The sequence below is a fragment of the Lineus longissimus genome, chromosome 12 (assembly GCF_910592395.1).
Source record: "Lineus longissimus chromosome 12, tnLinLong1.2, whole genome shotgun sequence".
Classification (NCBI taxonomy): domain Eukaryota; kingdom Metazoa; phylum Nemertea; class Pilidiophora; order Heteronemertea; family Lineidae; genus Lineus; species Lineus longissimus.
In genome coordinates, this window is record NC_088319.1 from 8,673,526 (window position 1) to 8,697,119 (window position 23,594).

The 23,594-nt window shown below is 41.4% G+C and overlaps 1 protein-coding gene across 1 annotated transcript; it reads left to right on the plus strand.

Annotated features, from left to right (window-relative positions):
- Window positions 1-1,289: 1,289 nt before the first annotated feature.
- Window positions 1,290-22,596, plus strand: LOC135497333 (A disintegrin and metalloproteinase with thrombospondin motifs 18-like). Its single transcript, XM_064787150.1, has 16 exons — window positions 1,290-1,399; window positions 1,715-1,911; window positions 8,289-8,375; window positions 8,879-9,020; window positions 9,347-9,479; window positions 10,850-10,904; window positions 11,359-11,436; window positions 11,911-12,047; window positions 12,617-12,657; window positions 12,768-12,879; window positions 17,116-17,283; window positions 18,272-18,404; window positions 18,891-19,007; window positions 19,485-19,539; window positions 19,731-19,865; window positions 22,463-22,596. The coding sequence occupies exons 1-15, from the start codon at window positions 1,339-1,341 to the stop codon at window positions 19,862-19,864; spliced, it is 1,650 nt and encodes a 549-aa protein (XP_064643220.1). The 5' UTR covers window positions 1,290-1,338; the 3' UTR covers window position 19,865; window positions 22,463-22,596.
- Window positions 22,597-23,594: the final 998 nt, after the last annotated feature.

The following is a 23,594-nucleotide window of genomic DNA, read 5'->3' on the forward strand; positions in this document are numbered from 1 at the left end:
AAACGAATGAACCTTTTATAGATGCGAGGTCACTCTTTAGTTGCCTGGTCATCACGATAATAATACCTTTTCACTGCTCTGCAATATTTCCCAGCTGTCGGCTGCCCAGTCACCTCCTATTCTACATAAGTAATTTTCATCCATAAATTGCACAAAAAAGGAAAAATTCAAAATCTTACTGATTTATTACGCTTTTCCGATGTTGACTCCGATTTGACCCGAGTTAGCTCTCCATGCGTCGATCCTTTCCATGTGGAACGATGCACTGGTAAGGCGCGTTCTTGAGTCATGGATCTTCCCTGTGACGTCTTGGTGCTGATGTCAATTTTTCCGACGACACGCAGATGGCGCTTGATTACCCCGCAACTGCGAGGATAAATGGAAATGACCTTGCGTCTTAATAACGGGGTGATGTGAACTCGGATCTCACATGGTGGGAAAGGTCTTTCGCGCCTACCCTAATACCATTAGGCCCCGCGTGGTGGCGCTGAGGCGGCAGCTGCCGGGGCCTGATTCTAAACGATTTTATTTTTGTAATCCTTGACCAGAATTTTGGAATGGTAGGATCTTCGGCTAGGAACTTCTTAGTGTTTTAACGAGGCAATTGTTTTTTCAACAGTTGGTTTTTCATATGAGATGTCTGTTTCAGTCATAAATTACACACATTTGATTGTTGGTATGGACAAACAAATTTAATCAATAAAATATTCCATGTTTGAAAATCGACGACCAACTTCTGTTATATGTGGTTGAGTCACTCTATTTCGCGCCAGGACTTGTGCGTACTGAAAATAACAAATAACGCGTTTTTCTACTATCTAAGAGCTGAAAAAAAATTGGAAAAGCATCAAATACGTTCAGAAAAATATTTTACTGATGAACCAGAAGAAAAAAACAAACATACTGCAGTAAAAAGCCGACCATTCCTTTCGAGCTTTTTTCTTGATGCGGTATTCGCCGCTGCAAAACTACTTGTGCGTCAGCGGTGATTTGGTCATTGAGATTACTCGCCAGCGCTGTTTTTTTAAGCAGACGTGTCATTAATGATACCAACCGCACTACCCGCCGTGGGTATTTTTAATTAATACCAAGTAACCACTGGTGTGGAACAGATTAAGTTTTGCCGCATCGCGCAATCACAGCGCGAGAAACGCTCTTAGGGATATCAGACCTTTACCCTGATTAGTTTATGGTAATATTGATCTTGTGAATGCAAATCCCCGGAAGCAAAAGTGTGATAGAAAAGCACTAACCAACAATGACTGTCCAGCCCTTCAAAAGGAATGAGACGCGGTCTCATCTTCACTTGGGTGACCGACCTGACACACTGAAGAAACCATGAAGTCCGTTATTATCTGCCTGTGCGCCCTGTTGGCGGTTGTCGGCAGCAGATATATAGGTAAGCCATTTATAAAGAGGTTAGTCATAGCCTGTTTTGGTGAAGTTCGCGTATTTGACTGCGATTTGAAGCACGTGTTTAATCACAGCGAAATTGGTGTCCGTGTCGATTTTAACAGAATCTATCCCTGACTATTTTGAAATATTGACAGTTTATCCATGAATTCAAACCTGTCATGAGATTGAAGAAAATTGCCGAAATTCACAAATGCGAAACTGATTGGATAGAGCATTATTGCAAACGAATCCAATCCAAGTTCGTCACAGTTTTCTCGGCTTTTCATCATTTGAACTTCTGATTGTTCTGTCCCTTAAGATGACGAGCGTGTGTTCATCAGAGATCTCGACCAAAGCGGGGAAGCTGATCCTCCGATCGTGAACTTGAAGATTGACCAACCAGGAAAGGAGAGAAGGTTGACCCTACGCCGCAGAGATAATTTCAACAAGAACGTCCCCGTGTTCATAACTGGTGAAGATGGAAAGCCAAGGAAGGAGCCGAAATCCCGTTCACTGGTGAGTAGACAACACAACGTTCCATTCGTATAGTTTCTTTTTGCTGCCGCTGCGGTAGTCCAATAATATCCCGCAGCTACGATCAGTACTTCACTTCATGTCTTTGGCTATCTAAACTTGTCGTAGGCAATTATGGCGATGTCCCGCTGTACGGAGGGCCAAATTGAAAAGTGCATAGGTAAAGTAACAACAATGTGTAATGTCCAAATCAGCTGCGTTGAAGCAGAGTCTTTCAGACTCTGGTTGAAGGGAGAACAAGTGATTTTTAATGAAAAAAGAAAAGGCAAACCAACGCATTTTAAAGGCGCATGGCTTTCCGCTTTGCCGCTTTGGTGGACACTGGCTTTTACATACCAGGTCATTGGTGCTGACAACTGGCCTACCGGGGTCTCCGCGCAGCCCTTTCGGCGGATTTCCAGTAATCTCCAGGCGGCTGGAGAGGCTGGAGCTAGCTTCCGGGATCGGCACGAAAACAAAAACAATCGTCAATTCAAGCGGAGGTCTGACTACCACGGCAGGCCCCATGACCAAGGACGTCACGTGGGACATTCAGGAAGGCGGAACCAAGACAGACGCACTTCAAATGCCGTGTACGAAACTGAGGGATACTACACCTCATACGAGCCGTATGGATACTACCCCAGACCCAACGACCCATGGGCAAGGGAGGAGTACGAACAATACTGAGGATTGTGTTTTGAGCTGCGAGACTTATAACTGCCACGGCTTCAAATCAAACTGTTCTTACATTGCCAGCCGGCTTCAAAACTATGATATCCTCTGTCTCAGTGAAATATGGCTCAGGCCTCACCAACTGAATTCCAAGCTTGACGCGCTGGGTACTATGGATCCCAACCCGACGTAACACAGTATCATCTGTTCGCTAAATCTGGTATGTGTGACGTTGACCCAGATTATTCAGGGCGGCCGTTTGGTGGTGTCGCCATCATGTGTAGAAAACAGTGTAGTATAAGCTGGCATGAGATAGAAATTGACAGTGATCGCTTGATTGGTGTCGCTGGGACTGACTCCAATGGTGTTCTGTGTCAGGTGGTGGTAAATGTGTACATGCCATATTTCGACAGTAACGTTGATAAAAATAACCATCCTTTATTCAATGAGTGTCTGGATGCATTGCAAGTCTGTTTGGATAAATACGGCAGTTCAGATCCAATCAAGCTATGTGGAGATTTCAATACTCCGCTGCCTTTAGAGGCAAGTCTATGCAGGAGCTGGTTTAAAACCAATGGTTTTAATCGTTTCTCAAAAATTTTATATCATTTCATGTCCGAAAATGGTCTTAAAGTAGCTGACTTCCAGTTTGAACAGTCTGTCAAATACACCTTCTTTAATGTAAAGCGGGGTGTCTTCACTTGGATCGACCACATCTTGGCGTCAAATATGGATTGCCAAAACATTCTGGAGTGTTCGATAGTTAGTTTAGAGGAGGGTAACCTGGGCGATCATCTTCCTTAAGACAGTGTTCAAGGTGTGTGTGTCCACAGGTGGGCCTGTTTGTGGTGGTCTGCCGTAACAAACCCATGCCCGTCGGTTACTTGGAATCGACCAGCCCAGTGCCAAAAATATAATGAAATTCTCCGGGAGAAACTTCGTGTAATGAACATGTCTGATGTAAATGCAATCTTTGACCGTGTGGCCGCGGAGGCTCATGTGAATGAAATGTTAGCAAAGCTTAACGATAATATAATGGGCGCCTCTGTGAAGTCTGGATGTTACTCTAAGCGGTCGTTTAAACCGAAAGCCCATTGGTGCGCTGACCTTAGCTACCTGCGGGTTATTAAAAGGTTCTGGTGGGACCTTTGGATTGACAATGGCCGACAAAGGTCGGGTGCAGTATTCGATTGCTGGAAATACGAAGAAAAAAACCAATTTCGTAGTGCCTCCCAGCGTTGTCTGCGGGCTGTTCATAACAAACCATTGAATTACCTCAACAGACTTTACTGCGCCAGGGATAAATCAAGTTTCTGGAGCGCTCTCAGAAAGCAGTCCTCTAAAACTGTAGTTTATCATATTTGTCTGCTGGCGACCTGTGACAACACTGTAGTAATATTATGAATGATGACAACGATCTTGACCTTGAACAATTGGAAATTAGTAAGAAGGTCAGCGATACATTTTTCATTAATTATGATGTGTCCTGTGATTGCTCTGTCACTTTATATGAAATACGGGAAATTATCTCTAAGCTCAAGCGTGGCAAATCTGCCGGCACAGACAATGTCACTGCGGAACATTTAAGGCCTGAACTCACTGTCGCGTTTTTACGCGGCGTTCGACTTTGCGTTAAAACGCCGCGATTAGCGCCACAAATGGTATCTGTTGAATTCCATAGATGTGTTCCCACTTGGGCGAAGCGACAAAATACCTTGTTTTTGACGCGGCGTTCCACGCGCTCGGGCAAAAGTACGTTGCAAAATTAGCAACCGAAGCGTATAATCGCCGCGAATCGTGGGGTCTCGTGATATAAATCGTAAGGTTGACAGAGGTTTAAATTGTGGTATTAAGATAGGCATTTGTCACTGCAATGCCGGTACATGTGTGCAGTTAGGAATTGTCTCCCAAACCCATTGGCACCATGTCTTCAGACCTGATAGAGAGATTGATAATTCAAATCGAAAAACATCCTTCGTTTTATGACAAATCCTTGTCAGAATATAAAGATGTTGACAAGAAGGAAGGTATCTGAAGAAAACAATTATATGTGTGTTTATTCGTCGAGAAATAGTTCTGACACATGTGGTGCATTTACAGATTTGTGCTGGGTGCTAGGTGCTTGTTTACAACGGTCTATTTACATATCCGTGAAAAATCAAGGTTCAAAGAATTTAACTAGTGCACAGAAAATCAATCATTTCTGTTAATTCCCTATGATTAAACGCCGCATCCCCTACGTCTCGCATGACCATCAATTCGCTAATCTGTTCCGCTAACCTATTTTGCCCGTTCTTATCATTCACTATATAAAAAACCCTCAACATATCTCCCCAGCTGTCCACATTGTTCCTATCTAACCCATATTTTGCATACAACATGTTGACACTTCTCCCCAGTGAAGATTCACTCCCCTGACACACAAGTTTAAAACACAAGCTGACAAATACATTCTTAGATGAAGACATACCACCCATAAAATTCATTAACCGTTTTTCTAATTCAATTTCAATACAAAAGTCGTGAACAATGCACGGCAGTAAATCATTGTGAGTCCTGTATGGTAGATTTAAAACCCGTCGCAGACACTTCCGCCACGCAACAAACAATTCCTCCATATAAGGCTTAGACAAGCCCAGAAGCTGAGAACCATATAAAGACATACAAAAACTTTTGAAAAGTGCGTACCTTACATGCGCATGGGCAAATATGAACTGTGCCATTAACATGTTAGTTCTTTTGTACAAGTCATTTATTAAAAGCTCTACTCTTCTCCGATCAACACGAGGACCCAAAATAATACCGAGGTGTTCTTCCTCCATAGATAATAGTATCTGTGTGCCCTCAAAAAACAATGCCCTTGGTGGATCATCTAACCCAAAAACTAAAAATCTACTTTTTGATGCATTGAACGAAATATTAAAGTCAATTGAAAAACAACTTGCTGTACTCAACATTTTCTTCAACCCACGTAATGAGGGTGCAGGCATGATTAGGTCGTCTGCGAAGGCAAAGACGCCACAAAAGAGGTTACCAACATGGCACCCAAAACCAGCCTTCTTTAAATTCGCCACAATTGCCTGCGCTTTCGTTTTCTTTTCGCATACAGGTACGATACCATGATTTCGGCAAAATCCGAATCCGAGTCAGACATTGTTGCAACAGGTCTGTGCCAGCTGTTTGGTATGGAAAGTCTATACCCTTGTCTGCACCCTTTCACCGCCAGCGATTATAAGCTTCAGTGAGAACAGGTTACGAAATCTCTGTCGTAACTTTTCCCGTCGCGTGAAATCGCAGCGTTTTTTCCAAGGCGTTAAAACGCGACAGTGAGTTCAGGCCTTTACAGTATGGTATGTCTGACGAATTCTGTCAAATGTTAGCTTCGCTATTCACAACCATGTTGCGTTGGTATGTTGTTGGGGCCGATATGTGCATAGGCACTATTGTTCCTATTTTAAAAAAGCCTAATCTAAACCCTAATATTGTTGCTAACTATCGTCCAATTACTATAAGTACTACTTATTCCAAGATTTTCGAACTTTTACTGATTCCTAAGGTTGACAATTGTGGCAATACACAATTTGATTTCAGGGAATCCCTTGGAATTGACACTGCCTGTTCTTTTATTCACGATATCGCAACATATTTCAATACAACAGGGATTCCAGTTTTTACCTGCACCCTCGATGCAGAAAAATGTTTTGATCGAGTTTGGCATGCAGGGCTATTTTATAAACTTTAACCACAAATTCCGCTGTGCCATTGGTTAGTTTTATACGATTGGTACTTCAAATTGAAGGCAAATATGAGATGGCATGGAGTGGAGACTGTTACTTTCGTGATTACTAGAGGTATCCGCCAAGGAAGTGTTCTTTCACCCATATTTTTCACTATGTTTATTGATGACCTGCTGTGTGATCTTTCCAATACTGAATGTGGTGTCAGGATAGCTGAACATCTTTTTAATAACACAGCATACGCTGACGATATAAATTTAATTGCTGCTAGTGTTCCCGGACTTCAAGTGCTTCTTGACAAGTGTTTCAGTTACTCTAAGAAGTGGCGCTTCGTTTTTTGGAATCGTCAAAACAAAATGTATAGTTTTGGGGGAGTGTTCATTGAAACAACCCCCCTCTTTACGCCTTGGTGATGACATAATTGCTATTGCTAACAGTTTAGAAATCATTGGTGTTAACTTTAGAAGCGATCTGAAACCTGTGACCCACTTTGACAACAGGATCTCTGCTGCACGGCGCAGAGCCTTCGGTCTATTGAGCTCCATTTCTCCTATCCCGGCCTCTCGTCTGAGGTTAAAGTTCATCTGTGGAAAATGGCCGTGTGCCCTATCCTAGTTTATGGATGTGCGACACTTCACTCTGGCCCTAGAGACATCGCCTCCCTGGTTTCCTTTCAGGGGTCTTGTTTCAAACTTATTTTTGGTATCCCTAAGCGCAGTCATCACACCAAACTTGTGAATGCTGCTGGTATAAAAAGTGTCAAAGATGTTATACATGACCAAAAGTATAACGACTCCGATGTCCTTTTAATGTTTTCTTTATTAAACTATCAGAATCATCACGTAAACTGAAAATACAAATACAACAACAGTATAAGACAAAGTCACATCCTAAGAAAAGGTCCTTATTGAAGCTTACAGTAAGGTGCTGCCACCTATATTAACTTGACGGAACCAAAAAGAACTTGCAGTATTGAATGAAGACAAACATGTAAAGACAACCGAAAACGTCCTCAAAACTTACAAGCACCCAACATAGGCTAGCAAAGATGCAAAAAGAGCTACAGCGCTCGTATACTATTGACATACAGGGCAAAATTACCAAAAACAAGTCTATAACTATGCCCCTTATCTAACATTACGAAGTGCGGCTTCCTGCGGCACACACCGAATGTCACGTGGCGTATGCGAGACATTTTCCTCCGATAAGAAAGACGAAATTCTAATGTATTACTCGTACTCAAAGGTAGCCACCAGCAGTTCTAGTATGTCTTAATATAATATTGCATAGATTTGCCTCAAAATCTGGACCTGTCTTGTCAAGAATAGGTTAAATTAACCACCAAAAGGTCCGTAAAAATAAAACAAGTGTTTTCTGTCAAAAAGTCTATTGCGAAGCGACAATAACCAAACTATACTGAATGTCCCAAAAAATAAACCACTATATAATGCGCCGAAGACAAAAAACCTAATCACAACCAACGGTTGTTACAAACAGGTTTCGTTATTTTAGTGTATTTTCAAAAGGTGCTCCCTGCGAGGGACCTCAATGTAGCGTTTTTATCTAATTATCTATCTGGTGGTGATGTTGTAAAAGGTACCCTTATGGATTCTATTTTAAAACTGGGTCTCTCACCACTTACAGCTGCTTTCACAGTTAAGCGAGGCAAGTCAGGTCTTAATACCCCAGATGGGGTTACTGATTCACTGCGGTCCTTAATTTTTAGTGAATCTTATTAGAAACCAGACTCTACTGAGAGGACACTCGCCAAATTACTCACCAAAGCTTTTTAATATCCCGTGCACTTTATACAAATATTAGCATTGTATTATGTGCCTTAATTATGTATTATCTGTTTTGTGTATTATCTTTGTCATTGGTGTATTTTTTAACTTGTATATACTTCTCCTTTTAGGAGGTTTTATTAAATAAATAAATAAATAATACTTATATTGTCTATGATTTCAGGGTACAGCTTACCATGACGCGGAAAGCGGAGCGGCCTTTCTCATCTCAAGTGATCTCGCCGAAAATGGCGTCTACAGAAGGAGTGTGGTAAGTAAAGATTATTGTTTTGCCTTGACAGAGAAATGGCCCAGTCATTGCGATTCTAGTGGCCTTGAACGGATTTCTGTACAGTGGCACAGTAGTCGCTACGGATGGCGACAGGCGATTCTGGTTCGGTTGCGGATATGAAAGGAAACTTAGTCAAACTTATAGTCCCAACTTAGTCATAACCCCATTGTTTGATTATTGATAATGGCTTCATAGCAGTAGGCAAAATAACGGCTTTCTGCTATATTTTCATGTACTTGTATATATAATTCGGTCCTTAGATTATGACTAGAAAAAGAGAAGAGAAAAAAGAGAGAAAATTAGTATTGGATTTACGGGGAGTCGAACCCGTGACCACCAGATCGATTGTGAGGTGGTTGTGGACATGACTTGCAAATCTTAGATAGGCCAACAGTAACATTCAGTTTTTGATGAGATCTTTTTGCACTCTGCACTCTGTGTGTACCTCAATGCACATGTTTAATGCTGCCTTCTGCCAATAGAGGGGTCTGCTTAATGATCGCGACCACACCATCTACCTCGAGCCCAGCCAGGAGATCACTACGGATAGGAAACGTGATGTGGACGGGGGTGTACCGCACTTGATGGTCAGAAAGAGGAATGAAAAAGCGGATTTTGGAATTGGTAAGTTGTTACATATTGCATATATAGCGCCACATTTGCGATCGTTTTTGATGGTGAGACTCGCGCTAATTTCTGAAAAATTTACATATTTCATGTTTGTTATTTCTGGCGAAGCAATCAAAAGTTTCAATTGATTGCAATGAACATTATATATTGTACACGACGACGCACAATTTTCCATTTATTTCAGGAACCCCAGCTCCTGATGCCAAATGGTGAAAATGTAGAGGCGAATGCACCAGCATTCGTAAATGACCCCCCCCCCCTCCCCGAATTTGTGTCCCTTGACCCCCAATCCGATAATCAAGTGTTTCCCCCCTCATCAGATGCTCTCCTTGTCCCTGGCGAGACGACAGTGAGCAAGAGAGCTAAGCCGCCGATCGTGTCGAAAAGGGCCAGCGGCAAGACAGCTTACGGCATTGAATTGATGTTCGTCTGCGACTACGAGTGCTATCAGAAGTGAGTAGACAACAGCCGGGTGGAAGGGTAACGATTACACTGAATGATATTGAAGCGATTTCACACAAATTTCTCAACGAGCGCGCGATTGCCATTCTTTTGCATAGTCTGGGATGTGCGGCGTGAAGTAACAAAGCACTGCCGCGTGTACCAACTAATTTTGAATTCGTGACAACATTTCGAGGCACAATAAAAATGGTAATTATTATCGGGATATGTAAGGTGCTTCTTTCAGATGAAACAAAATCTCCAGCAAATAGGCATCATGAGATCAGGCTTTTTTCCTCCATCGTCATATACGTAAACATCGACAGGCGGCGTATGATTGAATATCAGGATGGTTAATAGGATGAAGAAGAAGCAAATCATGCCGTGGTCACACTGGGGTTTTAACACGAATTGAATTCGAATTAAAACGTTGATACGTATTGGGGCGTCACACTCAATTCGGTTCATACCGATCTCAATCCGCTTTAACCAACACGGTTCTTAAACCGAATTGAATGCGAATCAGCTAATCCGAATCAACGAAACCGTATTGAGATTTCAAGTGTGACGCGCTTGATACGAATTAAGGTTTTCGATCGCACTGCGCATGCGCCCGGCGCATGGAATGTGACCTTTGACCGCGGGAACTCGTGCTCCGAACTAGTTAACTGATGTATTTAAATGATCTCATTAACTCAAATCGTTTTTCGTTATGCCATAGAATAGGGAAAAATCAACTCCCTTGCACGTGACTTGCATTTCCATTTCCTGGCAAGGTATGTTGCCGCCGGTTCGTTGGTCAAAGGTACGCTGGTCAGCAACATCGTCGCGGCGGGGTTTTCCCCGGTTTTGGCCTCGTTTTCGAGGGCGAGGCCGGGATTCTCCGCTAATAGCGACGGTGGTGTTGACTCGCTGAGGACATTCCTCTTTGACCCGAACTTTGGCAATAGGCATGGCCGGGAGATGGAAATGGTCAAGCACCTTACGCGATTTTAACTTGTTAATAATGACTGTGTGATACTGTGATATTATATACTTATATGTTTTGTACTCGTAAATTTTATTCTCCCATATGGGAGGTTAATAAATAATAATAATAATAATAATAGATGGCGCGTCGTTAGTATGCATTGAGTGTGGCGCGTTTTAAACCAATTTGAATGGGTATTCGGGCCAGTGTGACGCGACCGTTCTGAAACTGGATTAATCAATTCGTATTCCGGAGAGCGCTCTACGGAATTCGGTTTCAATTCGCATCCAGTGTGAACACACCAATATCTCACTAAAAATTGCCAATTTTTTTTCGTGAGACCTTTATAATTCCTTCATGCTAAAAGTGCGTGATTGGGTTATCTTACGTGTTTCTAGTTTTTCTATTTTAGCCACAACCAGAATACAGACGACATTAGAGAGCACTTCAGCTACGTCATTAATGGAGTGAGTTGACATGCATTTCCTCTCAGTCAATGATAACGCCACTGGAATTATGATCAGGTGGTAAATAAGATTCACATCCTTATATTGCATCCACATTCTTATTTTTTTGAATTCTTGCTCATACATATTAAAGACGTTTTGAAAAAAAATTGGGCTGGTGAGGGCCTTTTTCATTGATTTTTGACCTGCAACCGTGTTTCGTATTAACAAAGTAGCCCCTGAGCTCTACGTGGCAGGTCATAGTTTAAAGACAGATTATTGCCCGCTACATCTTCGCCTCTGGTATGGCATTCCGCAAATGTTTATTGTTTATTTTTCATTTGATATGAATAATTCTTTTAAGGATAAAATTAACTGACGTATAAGTCCGATTTTTCATCACTCCAAATTCATCGAGTGTTGTGTTGAGCATTTTCCTGCTGGTAAAAATATCGTTGGTGATTTTTGTTCGCAGATGGACCTCCGCTACGCAAACATTGAAGATTCTTCCTTCTCCATGTATCTTCGACTGGTTGCTTTGGAAATCAGCACGGTAAGTAAAATAATCAGAAATTAAGTAGTCATTATTCAGAAATTTAGTAGATTAATTTCTGATCTGAATCTCTGAATTTCTGAATCTCAGGTTAAGAACTATCAGTCCGCTTCTAGGTGGTGCTAAGCTCCCTAGACCCTAGTGTTCAGACACGGCCCACATGAGATTCACCCGCCCCGGGAGGTACTTCCGGAAATTGCAGCAGTTTAACCACGAGTAATAAATATATGTAAGACTACCTACCTTGCCAGAACCACCCAAAGCATCGCTAAGAACGAGGCTTTTTCGAAGTGAAATACTGACAATTTTTTTCGATGCCGATTCTTCGATACCGCGGATCTATAACACCGTGTCGATATTACATCGGCATGAAATCTCCCGGCCATAAAAGGGCCAGCTTCTAATAGAATGGACCATAGTCAGTAACAAAACCTATCCAAGCATGGCGTTTATGAGATGTTTCTTGACCTTCAGTCTCCCGACAGCTGGACGTACCCAATCGCCAGCAATGGATATGTGCAGGCTACCTTGGCACTGACCAATTTCAAGAACTGGCGAGAGTCGGTTAAGTCCTCTTTCCCCGACCATGACCATGCCATGCTCATGACCGCGTAAGTCTTTCAGAGGCCTTATAAACTTCCGATACCGTGACAAACGGAGTGGTACGTCACGTCACTTCGGATATTATTCTCTCGTCATCTTTGTCTCTCTCTTTAGAGCTGGCCGTGTTAGCGGCTTTCTCGAAGCCATTTTTATCGATCTACAATTTTCTGCCCAGCATATGAAAAGAAAAATCATGAACTGACCTTTTGACCGATTGATTTATTCATCTAGCTTTGGCGGCGTTCCACCACTATCACACAAAAAAATCTGACAAGGTTATTCTGATATATACGTTTATAACAACGTTTTTTCCGTTGTACGACAACATTAATATCAATATGTCATATACCACCGCGTAAGTTCATGATATACATTTGTATATCTCGGCGATGTTGGAACTTGGAATCGTTCAATACCCTTGATGGCAACTTTGACCACATGTCATAACGAGATTATTATTGTCATTTCGACGATATCAATATTGTCATATCGCTGTTACGTTATCAGAGAATTGTGTTCGCCTTGGAGAGCTTTTTTTAACACTGTCACAATAACAATGCGGCGTTTTATTTTTAAGGTACAACATCTATGGGGACAACGGGAGTACAAGTGTCTTAGGTAAGAAACTCATTATAGGTTTCCAGGTTTGGCGAACTTGGACTTTATTCACTCGCATGTTTTCTGGGTTTGGCGAACTTGGAATTTATTTGTTTTTGCATGTTTTCTAGGTGTGGCGTACTTGACATCTATCTGCCTCGGAATAAATGCTGTATCAATCGTCGAGGAGAAGTTGGAACTTCCGACGGTCATCTCCGTTGGTGCTCATGAACTCGGTCACAAGTAAGTTGTCATCAGTGGCGCCAAATGAACCCGGTTCAAGAACTAGTCATCTCAGTGGCTCCGTATGAACTCGGTTACAGTAAGTAGTCATCTCAGTGGCTCCACATGAACTCGGTTGCTAGAACTAGTCATCTCAGTGGCTCCACATGAACTCGGTCACCAGGACTAGTTATCTCAGTGGCTCCGTATGAACTCGATTACAGTACGTAGTCATCTCAGCGGCTCCAGATGAACTCGGTTACATGAGTGAAATACGAAATTGTATTACGCTCTAACCGCAACGTGCGGTATAGAGGGGCAAAATTTAATATATACATGTATATATATAGTGTTACATTTTTTGATTACAGTATGAACACAAGATGCCATTTATGTGGTGGATGAAAAAAATGTATAAAACTATAAAAACGACATAAACGAAAATTGTTTCTAATAACTACGGGATATCAGGAAGGAGGGCATATTCCTTCAGGCTTTTCTGTATAAATTTGGCTAATCTTATAATGTGGCCTTTATTTTCAGAGTTAAATAATTTTGACATGTTTCTTGGATGTTGTAAAAATTTGGGAGGAATAAACTCTCTGCGTTGATGATCTATCGCAGGACATTATTCGAAAATGAAATGAAACTGATTTTCAGTTCTTGTGAGATTACATTTTGTGCAAAACTTTTCATGTATTGGAGTTGCAATATTTTTCCGGGAGTTGATTGGTAACTTGTATGAGCAAGTTCTAAAGTCTACAAAAGTGGTACATAAATGTTCTGGTAGAAAATTCAAGTACTCTTCAAAACCAAAGCTGTGCTTCTGTAAAAGCTGTGTTTCTGTAAAACATGAAAGTGTCCTCATTGTTGATCTTTTCTGTCCAGTCTTGACGACAAATTGGTCGGACAGGGTAGTTTTAATTCTCTTACTTATCATTTCAAACTTCCCTTGGTTGTCTGCTGTCTGGTATAAACAGAGTCTTTCAAATAAAGAGTCAGGTCACGGGTATTTTCCTTTGATCCCACAGCTCTCTCGGGCAATTAACTGGAAGCTATGATGAAGCCCTCTTTAAGTCAGCTACAAACTGAGTTGAAGTGCAAAACAATGTAGGATCGACCAAAATCCAACGAAAAATATTTACTCTGCACATGAGTTACACATACATGTATGATTTATCGGGTTACAAATACATACAATATAAATTATATAGATGGCAACGATCTAAGAATTTTGGCAGATATGTCGATGAGCTGCTAATTGCCAAACATAACAATAATTAAACCACAATTAGGCTGCATGCACTCTTATCTGTTTGCAATTTGTTATAAAAAATCCATAATAAGGTTGTAATCAATGGCAACATATATACTGTAAATTGTTTCTTATGAGGCAAAAGAGGTTCCACAGTGACGTCACATCACAGAAAGATGGTGATGGCCGTTGTGTCCACATCGAAGCGACTAAAATCTACGTTGTTGGTTGTTTATTGTTTCAGGTGTGTAAGCCTAAAGCAATCAGATTCACTAAAAAGGTTCAAAAACGCTTTTCGAAAATTATTCTCAAACCAGTGCCATCACTTCTCCTCAAAACTGTCGAAAAGCAAAATGCGAAACATATCGCTTTTCGTATAAATTTTATCTTTGACATTATATCTGAATAGTTTTATACAGACTTTGAAGCAGGCGTTTGCTTAAAACGGGGTATTTGTAACGGTCATGTTCTGCTGATCGAAGAATTGTTCAAAGTCCAGTTGTGCAGAATTGGCTTGGGTGTACCACGTGACCCGAGAGAGCTCTGTCCCAACGCGCGTCTTTCGGAATGGTCGTTGGCTTTGATGTTGAAGCCATATGTTCCCTAGTTGCCTAACTCTTTATTTGAAAGACTCTGGTTTAACCAAATATAATTCATACCACACTATTGAAAAATACTTCTAACAAATACTAACCAAGGAGAGCTGTATCTCCCTACCTGGTCTAAATGAACCACAATTCTATATAATATATAAGATAATTTGCTCTTTTTACCGTTTACAATCTCATTCCAAAAATTGACCATTTTCAGTTTTGCTAACATCTTTAAAGGGAAACAACCAAACTCACCATAGCACACTGTGTTATGTTTGTATTTGCTTGTACGGGTAGTTAATTCACAAAACCCTGTCTGAACTTTCTCGAAAATATCAAAAGATTCCAACCCACATACCTCAGATCCATATTACAAAATTGGTGTAACACATGCGTCAAAAAGTTCTATCTTTGTGTATAACTGCATACATCGCTCTTGTTGCCTTATCGGTGAGCGCTTTCTTTGCCTTGGAAAAGTTACCGTTCGCATTAAAAACAATACCCAAGTAAGGGTATTCTTCAACACGTTCTAAGTTAGAATCTCCAAACTTGAAGATTGGCATGTTGCTTACGCGAGCTTTAGATTTAGTGATGACCATAACCTTTGTTTTACCTATGTTTACCTGAAGTTTGTTACTGATTGTGACGGAGCGGGGTTTGGGCGATGCTATGGGTCTGGTCAACAAGCACTAACAATGCAAAGTTTTGTTGTAAAATGAAAATAAAGGAACAAAGCAATCTATATACATATGCACATTTACATCAATTTGACCAACTTCTTCACCAAAATTTCGCTGCTCCCAACTTCTTCGTGTCCAAAATTCCGCTGCTCGCATTGTTTGCAGAGTTAGAAAGTTTGATCATATAACACCTACACTGATCAAGATTCCCATACGGTACTTCGAAAAATTAACTTAGAGCGATTAACAACGTAAGGTGAAAGAGTACGACCAAAATAAAGGGGGGAAATTGGGGAGATGGATGAATGCTTTAAACATATAGTGGCCCCAATACTTTCCCGGCTTATTTTTGTATAATCCCACACTTTTGATTTAATAGATGACCCCATTTGCAAATCAGACCTGCTGAAATGGCCCCTTATGTTAATGAGTATGCCCATATATAGAAAGAACAAAAAATGCTATTTTTCCGAGATCGCTGCAAAGTTTACCCGTTTAACCCGGCGAGGACCATCTCCATATCAACCACGACTTTCAGGAAAAGTTTCGAGCTCATCCGATCTGAACTGACGGAGGAGATGTGTGACAAACTATTTCAGCTCTACGTCCATTATAGTAGTGATTTGTGATAACAGTAAGGATTTTACCTGATACACCGGATGATATAAGTTTTCTCCAAAGATCTATTCTTGGAGTCGAATCAAACGCCTAACGGTAGTCTACAAATGTACAAAACAGTCTCCTGCCAGCAAATAGGTAAATATCAATAATCATTTTATGGGTCAAAAGATGATCGGCTGTGGAGTATTCTTTACTGAAACCAGCTTGGTTCTCAAGTATTATTTTGTTTGTGTCGAAGAAGTTTGTCAGTCTGGAATTAAGGATTCCAATAAGTAGTTTACCTAGGCAACTCACTATAATAAACATTATTTCTCTATAACTGTCTGTGTCGTTGACATTACCCTTGTTTTTGTAGAGTGGTTTAACAACACCAATTGAACATTTTTCAGCAATATGTCCTGTAGATAATACAATGTTGAATAACTATACATACATTGAGAGCATTCTTTCATCATTGGCTTTTAACACCTCATTTATAATTTTGTCTTGGTCGGCCGATTTATCATTTTTGATGATCTCAAACCTTTCCTCACCTCTAAAAGACTGATAGCTTCATTTAAAGGAGAGTTGTCAATATTGGGCATGTTTACATTTTGAAACCCAGCTGGTCTATCCTCGTCATTTTGTTCTTCATTTAAATGTAAGAAATGATCATAAAAGTCATCCACCGACAGAGTGTTTACTTTTTGTTTGTTCCGGTTAGATCCTGCATTTAACAATTACAAAACTTTTTTTTGATTTTCAGTCTGTGTATTCCTAATGTCTTGCATTAGTTCTACTCTTTCAGTACGATTGGCTAGTCATCTCAGTGGCTCCACATGAATTCGGTTGCAATAACTAGTCATCTCAGTGGCTCCACATGAACTCGGTCATGTATACAAACATAATATTCAAGCATTATTCTCTCATTATTGACGTCAACTCTACTCTACAATTCACACAAAAGGAGTGTCATGATACTCACCAAAGGGATGAAAATTACCGAAAATCATTCTTTAAAGTCACAAAACATTGGACGTCCCTTATACGAAATTATCAACTGGGACGAAGTAGGCATGTACGAATATGCATTTATTGAAGGTGTACATGCATTTCCCTTTTGTTTCAGTATCGGTTCCGTACACGATGCTGATGGGAACACCTGTAGCTCGAGTGACGCTTACATCATGTCGCCTTCAACCGGCAGTCCAACAGCGGACGATACTTACAAGAACCCGTACAGTTTCTCTCCCTGCACTATCACTAACTTCAAGAACGCAATCAACGCCCTCAATAGGTATGAGGCCGAAAGAGACTCCGACACGATGGTGGCGTTTTCTATTGTTATCTCGCAGCTGGTGTACTAAACTAAACAGTATCATGCACGCGGCACGGAAATCAACTTTTGAGCTGCTCAGATTTTGTTCCGAGAACGATAACGAGGTGGCTTTTCGACGACCGATATCTCGTTGCCTGTGTCTGAATAGCATTCCGCGATGATGAGGTTACTGCAGCTGCTGCCCTCTATTTCTCCATCGCTGAATTACAGGCAATGTCGGACAAACATGCGGTTTCGTAATGGATTCAGGCTTTCTAACAAGGGCAGTTAGATTCAATCTGGCACATGTCCGAGTGTTGGAAATACTACATAATTGTTCTGAATAATTCTCTATCTGACTCTATGGTATCATTCATGCTAAAAACAATGCAGGGTCAAAGATAATTGACTTTGAAATAAGCTCAAATGCGTAGAAATAAGTGTCGATGTCCGACTGTCACGTGACTAAAACGACATCAATATCTTATGCAAATGACTTTGTGAGCTATAAATTGTAACTTCGCGGAATGCTATTGCAATAAATTGCGTGTCTTTAATGTTTAGTAGGCCAATAGTATGATAATAATACAAAACGATCAACTTGGCTCGATGACGTCGACCCAAGAAAAAAGTCACCTTGTTCTCTTTCCTTTTTGCATCATATTTTGAACCTACTAATGCAAAACGCGGACGCGGACGTCATTCTTTCAACAGTCTGTGATGTGCCGTGTCATTCTTGGCAACGGCTTTCTCCCCAGATTTTGTGTTTTCTCGAATTGTTTTCACAGAGCGTACGTGAAACGTCGAGGTCTTCTGGATAAGCGAAAAGAACGTTTGTGCTAGAAATACAACGAGTGATTTTCCTCGAAAATCTGCGAGGGTTTCTGATGGGGTATGGGAGGCTGACCAAAGGGTAAAGTAGCGATAACCCCCTTAAACTCCACATTATTCATCTTTTTGTATTTAGCGAAAACCAAAACTGTCTGCTGAACTCGGCCGCCCACGGCTCTGACGTAATAGAGGTGGAGGCACCCGGCCAGAAGTTCGACGCTGACTACCAGTGCGAGCAAGCACACGGAGCTGGATATAAATACCTCAGGGTGCGTAACTTGGTCAAAATGTAAAACCTGAATTTCTAATTATGTTTAATTATATTCAACAGGCACGATGTGAACACTGATAAAAAAGGTAACCTAAGATTTATCTAGTTGAAATTTGATAATATCCCCCGATCAGCTCTTTTTAGGGTAAAGCGAGGATTCAGAGGACTCGGGATCGGTCTTGATCTCTCTAGCGTCGTTATAAACACGGAACATCCTTCTCAGGGCAGTTATAATGTAACTGCCTTGACGTCACTGCTGCAAAACCTGTGTGCCGCCTTATTGGATGGTCAATCCCATCACAATGCGAATCCAGCTGTTGAGGGAAAGACCAAACATGTTAGAGGGAGGCTGTCGGAGGAGAGGATAGAAATGTAGTGGAATCGGTTGAAGAAAAGACTAAACATATCATTTTGTGGTATCAGTTTGAAATGACCTCGCTCTTTACCTGTATTTGATCCGAACAATTTCGTTTTTCCTTCATAGGGGACGTTGGGAGAGAGCAAGTTCTGCAGGCTGCTGCACTGTTGGAAGTCAGGAGTCAACGGCTGGACATGGCAAAGCGGCCATGCCAGTCGAGGAACAAGCTGTGGTAACAAGAAGGTAAATAGTAGGATAATATCCATTCTCCACACAAACATGTAAATGTTGTATTCACTCCGCCAGTATTTGTCTGCATTTTGTAACGTGACTGTATACGTGATTGCACATCATCGATGTCGATATTGGACTGAGAGTTGGCCAACGCGAAAGTGTCGTACTCACTAGGGGTGAAACGCATAAGGTGCGCCTAAATAGTTTAAATGCCCTGGTTACTTTAACCTCTCAGGATGTTTGAGTGTCAAGTAGAGGCACTAAAATTATGTTTGATGTCGTCATGGAAGCCGATGCAGGTATGGCGGACGTCATCAGATATTTCTAGTTCCTGTTATGCACGACGGGGGAGGATTATAACTTCACCAAGATGATATTAAAAGGTATTCATTGATAGTGCCTTATAAATGTCGTCATAATGTTAAATTTTAACTTTAGTACGAATGTTAGAATTCACTCATTAATTGAGCGTTGTCGTACTTTCAGTGGTGTGTCGAAGGAGACTGTGTCAATGACTCGGCAGCTCCTGCGATGGACTCAGGTAGGTTGTGCACTTACCGGCCGGTTGATACGAAAGGATGTCAATTGACATCAAGTTGGGTTGATGCAATTTGGATGTCATTCATCTGACATGAAGACAAATTCCGATTCCTATACTTCATGAATTATATAATACTCCTTTATCTTGAAAAGTCTTACTTCAAAATTTTTGACGTCATTTTTTCTCTCCAGATACTTGCGTGTATGGGGACTCGCTGCTCTTGTGGAATGGTAGCATGACCTGTGCACAGTTAGTTGGGGAAGACAAAGCGTGGTACTGCGGGTATAGTCAGGTTAAGGAGCACTGCTGCAAGTCGTGTGCTTAAGGTAAGATGTTCTGCGGGGTACTGCGGGCAGAGTCAGATTAAGGAGCACTGCTGCAAGTCATGTGCTTATCAAGGTAAGATAAACCACATGGCGAGGTACTGCGGGCAGAGTCAGGTTAAGGAGCACCGCTGCAAGTCATGTGCTTAAGGTAAGGTAAACCACAAGGCGAGGTACTGCGGGAAGAGTCAGGTTAAGGAGCACTGCTGCAGGTCATGTGCTTAAGGTAGGATGAACAACAAGGCGAGGTACCGCGGTTAGAGACAGGTTAAGGGCCACTGCTGCAAGTCATGTGCTTTAAGGCCATATATTAAGGTTTTTTGCCATTTTCTGCTGTAAGACGATTTCAAAAGTGTACCTAACACTTTATACAATACAGAAAACCAAATGCAATTAGCTCCATCCATTTTGAAGATATAGCCAATTATGTGTTTGACAACTTGATTACCTAATCAGGCTAGCAACTGGCTTGTTAGAGCCAGGCGGCGGGTTCAGCAAAAGTTGTGATGTAGATCAGGTTACCTGTACATGTCATGCAATCATAAAAGCAGGAGGGCCTTAATTAATTATGCACACCTGGAAGTAATGTGTTTCATTCACTATGGTGTATTGTGTGGCTCCGAATTGTGTCAAGGCTAGCACAAAGAACAATCGAATGACGGATGGGACCCATTTTCATGAATTTCCAAAGCCAGTTGAACGAGAGAGGAGGAAGCTGTGGATTCGGAAGTGCAAACGTTTGGAGTGTTGGAAGCCTGGGCCTTCGGCCAAACTTTGCAGTGATCACTTTATCGATACGGATTATCACATGAAGCCGGATATCTGCATCCAACTGAATATTAAATGCCACTTGTTAAAAACAGCTGTTCCAACCATGTCAATTGCATTTAATGCCCGAGGCTGCTGAGGTCGGTTGTTATACATAATGTGTAGGCCCTATTGGGGCCTGTGATACCGCATAGTGTCTTCTTGTGTTCCAGCCATAGCAAGGTGACAGCGACACAGGTCAGTGTCAGTGACAGCCACTGTCAATGACAGATTATTGTCATCTGACATCTAGGCCTATCTAACGTTGCACGGCATTATATCGTCACGTCAAGATGATTGTGCATAATACCGTCACTTTTCAATAGTAGTTCAGCGTCACGACATAACTTGCGATACAACACTGACGAGGCGAAACAGTATTGTGCAACATTAGTCTGTTCAAAAATCATACATGTTATGCATCTGCAACCGTCTATCAATGTCTTCTTTGCTATATCGGCAAGTCTGCCATGCAAATTGATTAACCACAAATTCTAATCACTTTCGTCCGAATGATCACTCTCATTATGATATAGTGATATTAATGGCTCTAACATGTACGGCTCAACGTTTAAATATCCTTCTGTATCGACCAAAACATCCTCAAATTCACTGCTCTCACTCTCTGAACTGTATGCGGAAGCCATCTTGCTTTGTTCTGACTGACCTGATCTACGTCATCAAAAAATCCCTAGCGGCCACATGTGGAACTAATCTAAAGTTGTGTGTGGTGGGAAATTCAAATAGTTTAAAATTGAAAATTGAAATAACTAAATAATGACTTTATTATTAGAATTTTTTTAATGTCTGGGATCTTGTTTTTTCAACCCTCAACATATTTCATGAGTATCAAGCATGTTTTCAAACCTTGATATATGGCCTTTAAGGTATGATAAACCACAAGGCGAGGTACTGCGGGCAGAGTCAGGTTAAGGAGCACCGCTGCAAGTCATGTGCTTAAGGTAAGGTAAACCACAAGGCGAGGTACTGCGGGAAGAGTCAGGTTAATGAGCACTGCTGCCAGTCATGTGCTTAAGGTAAGATGAACCACAAGGCGAGGTACTGCGGTTAGAGACAGGTTAAGGAGCACTGCTGCAAGTCATGTACTTAAGGTATTAGATAAACCACAAAGCGAGGTACTGCGGGCAGAGTCAGGTTAATGAGCACTGCTGCCAGTCATGTGCTTAAGGTAAGATGAACCACAAGGGGAGGTACTGCGGTTAGAGACAGGTTAAGGGGCACTGCTGCAAATAATGTCCTTAAGGTAAGATAAACCACAAGGGGAGGTACTGCGGGCAGAGACAGGTGACGGCGCAATACTGCTGCCCCTTGCCGAGTATCAATCGGCTCTCTCGATCAGAAAAGATTCCCCTTTGACTGCCTTGGTCGTATGGTCTTTTCACCCAGTTTCCTTTCTATTTGTGATGTCATTTGTCGAATTAAATAAGACAACAACAAAAGTGTTTAGCTGTATGAAAACGTCTTCTGCTCATATAAACACATTTCATTTGGATTTCATTTGAAGATGAATAGTTTGCCATACGGCATGGGTATTGTTAAAAATATTACATCGTTGTCCTCTCAAAAAAAACGAGTGATGATGCATCCTGAGACTTAGGGCTTTTTCACTCCACATCTATACTATGCTATGTGAACATGTCATTTATTTGAAATATAATTAGTCTAAACGAGGCCGGTGATAATGATGGAAATGAGGGGGTGAGGGGGGCTGCCCTTAAGTTACATTGGGGAGGAATCCAAGAGATACCAATTGTTTTCAATTTCTTTTTCAGTTCGGGTAATGACTGATGCCGCATCGAAAACGTCGGACACGCCCGTTGCTATGCCCGTTGCCATGTTTCCTCGATGTTTACATGTAGACTTCGTAATACAAAATGGTGGCAAGAGCAATACATTATATCATGAACACTATGTGTCACCGTTCTTTATTTATCCGTGATGTACAGGTTATCTTTGTCTATAACGTCTTATATACCTTCTTGTACAACTGAAGATGTACCATACATTTAATTAGGCCCACAAAGGGGTATCATCAGGAGTGGGTGTGAATACTCAAGAAATCTTTGAAGTAAACTCCGCCCTCTAGGCCTAGTCTTGCTCTATCACGTATGATTTATTCAAAAACCACTATTATGTACCCAATCGGGCCTCATTGCAATGTCACCCAAAGACGTTATAGGCAAGGATAACCTGTATGTGCGGGAATTGGCCAGTTCCACACTAAAGCTGGCTCATGCTTTTGCACTATCCACATGCGGGCTTGAGGGCGCTGTGGGACTCACCGACTTCTCACTTCTCTCACTTTCCCGCATGGCTTTCCCTTCCAAGTCTGCCAGTGACTTTCCGTCATAGCATCACCGCATAATCAGTGAGCTATGATAAGTCGTAGCTATAATGTAAGTCGCGAATGTTCGTGTAAAGTTCCATTTTGAAGACGGTTGATGATTATGCATATGATTATCTTATTATACATTTTATGGTCAATCTTTTTCTGAATTTCCCAAATTTTGAGGTCTCATTGAAAATAGAAAAAATGCGGTTATACGAACAGGCGCTATAGGATGTGAAGAGCGCCATTTTTTCGTGTATTGGATTTTAACTATCTTAACGGTTTATGCCTGTTTCGCCTATTCCTGTCTCGCCTACAAAATTCCTGTTTGGCCTATTCCTGTTCGGCCTATTTCCTGTTTGGCCTATTCCTGTTTCGCCTACTTCCTGTTTCGCCTACTTTCCAGTACCCCTACAATAAATCGACTCTCCCACGGGGAACCTTAGGGATGCATGTCCATTTTATGGGGAAAATGAGAGGGGACAATTGGATGATGTTAACGATGTGATGACAATTTGACTAATCAAATGCCATCAACTTTGTTAACAAACCATGCCATGACCGTTTTGAAAGAG

What these genes read in the sequence shown, in the direction of transcription:
- LOC135497333 (XM_064787150.1), top strand. Translation starts at nt 1,339, where the DNA reads ATGAAGTCCGTTATTATCTGCCTGTGCGCCCTGTTGGCGGTTGTCGGC. An exon ending in AAAAGCGGATTTTGGAATTG is followed by an intron (nt 9,021 to 9,346) that starts GTAAGTTGTTAC and finishes CCCCCTCATCAG; the next exon opens with ATGCTCTCCTTGTCCCTGGC. An exon ending in CGGGAGTACAAGTGTCTTAG is followed by an intron (nt 12,658 to 12,767) that starts GTAAGAAACTCA and finishes CATGTTTTCTAG; the next exon opens with GTGTGGCGTACTTGACATCT.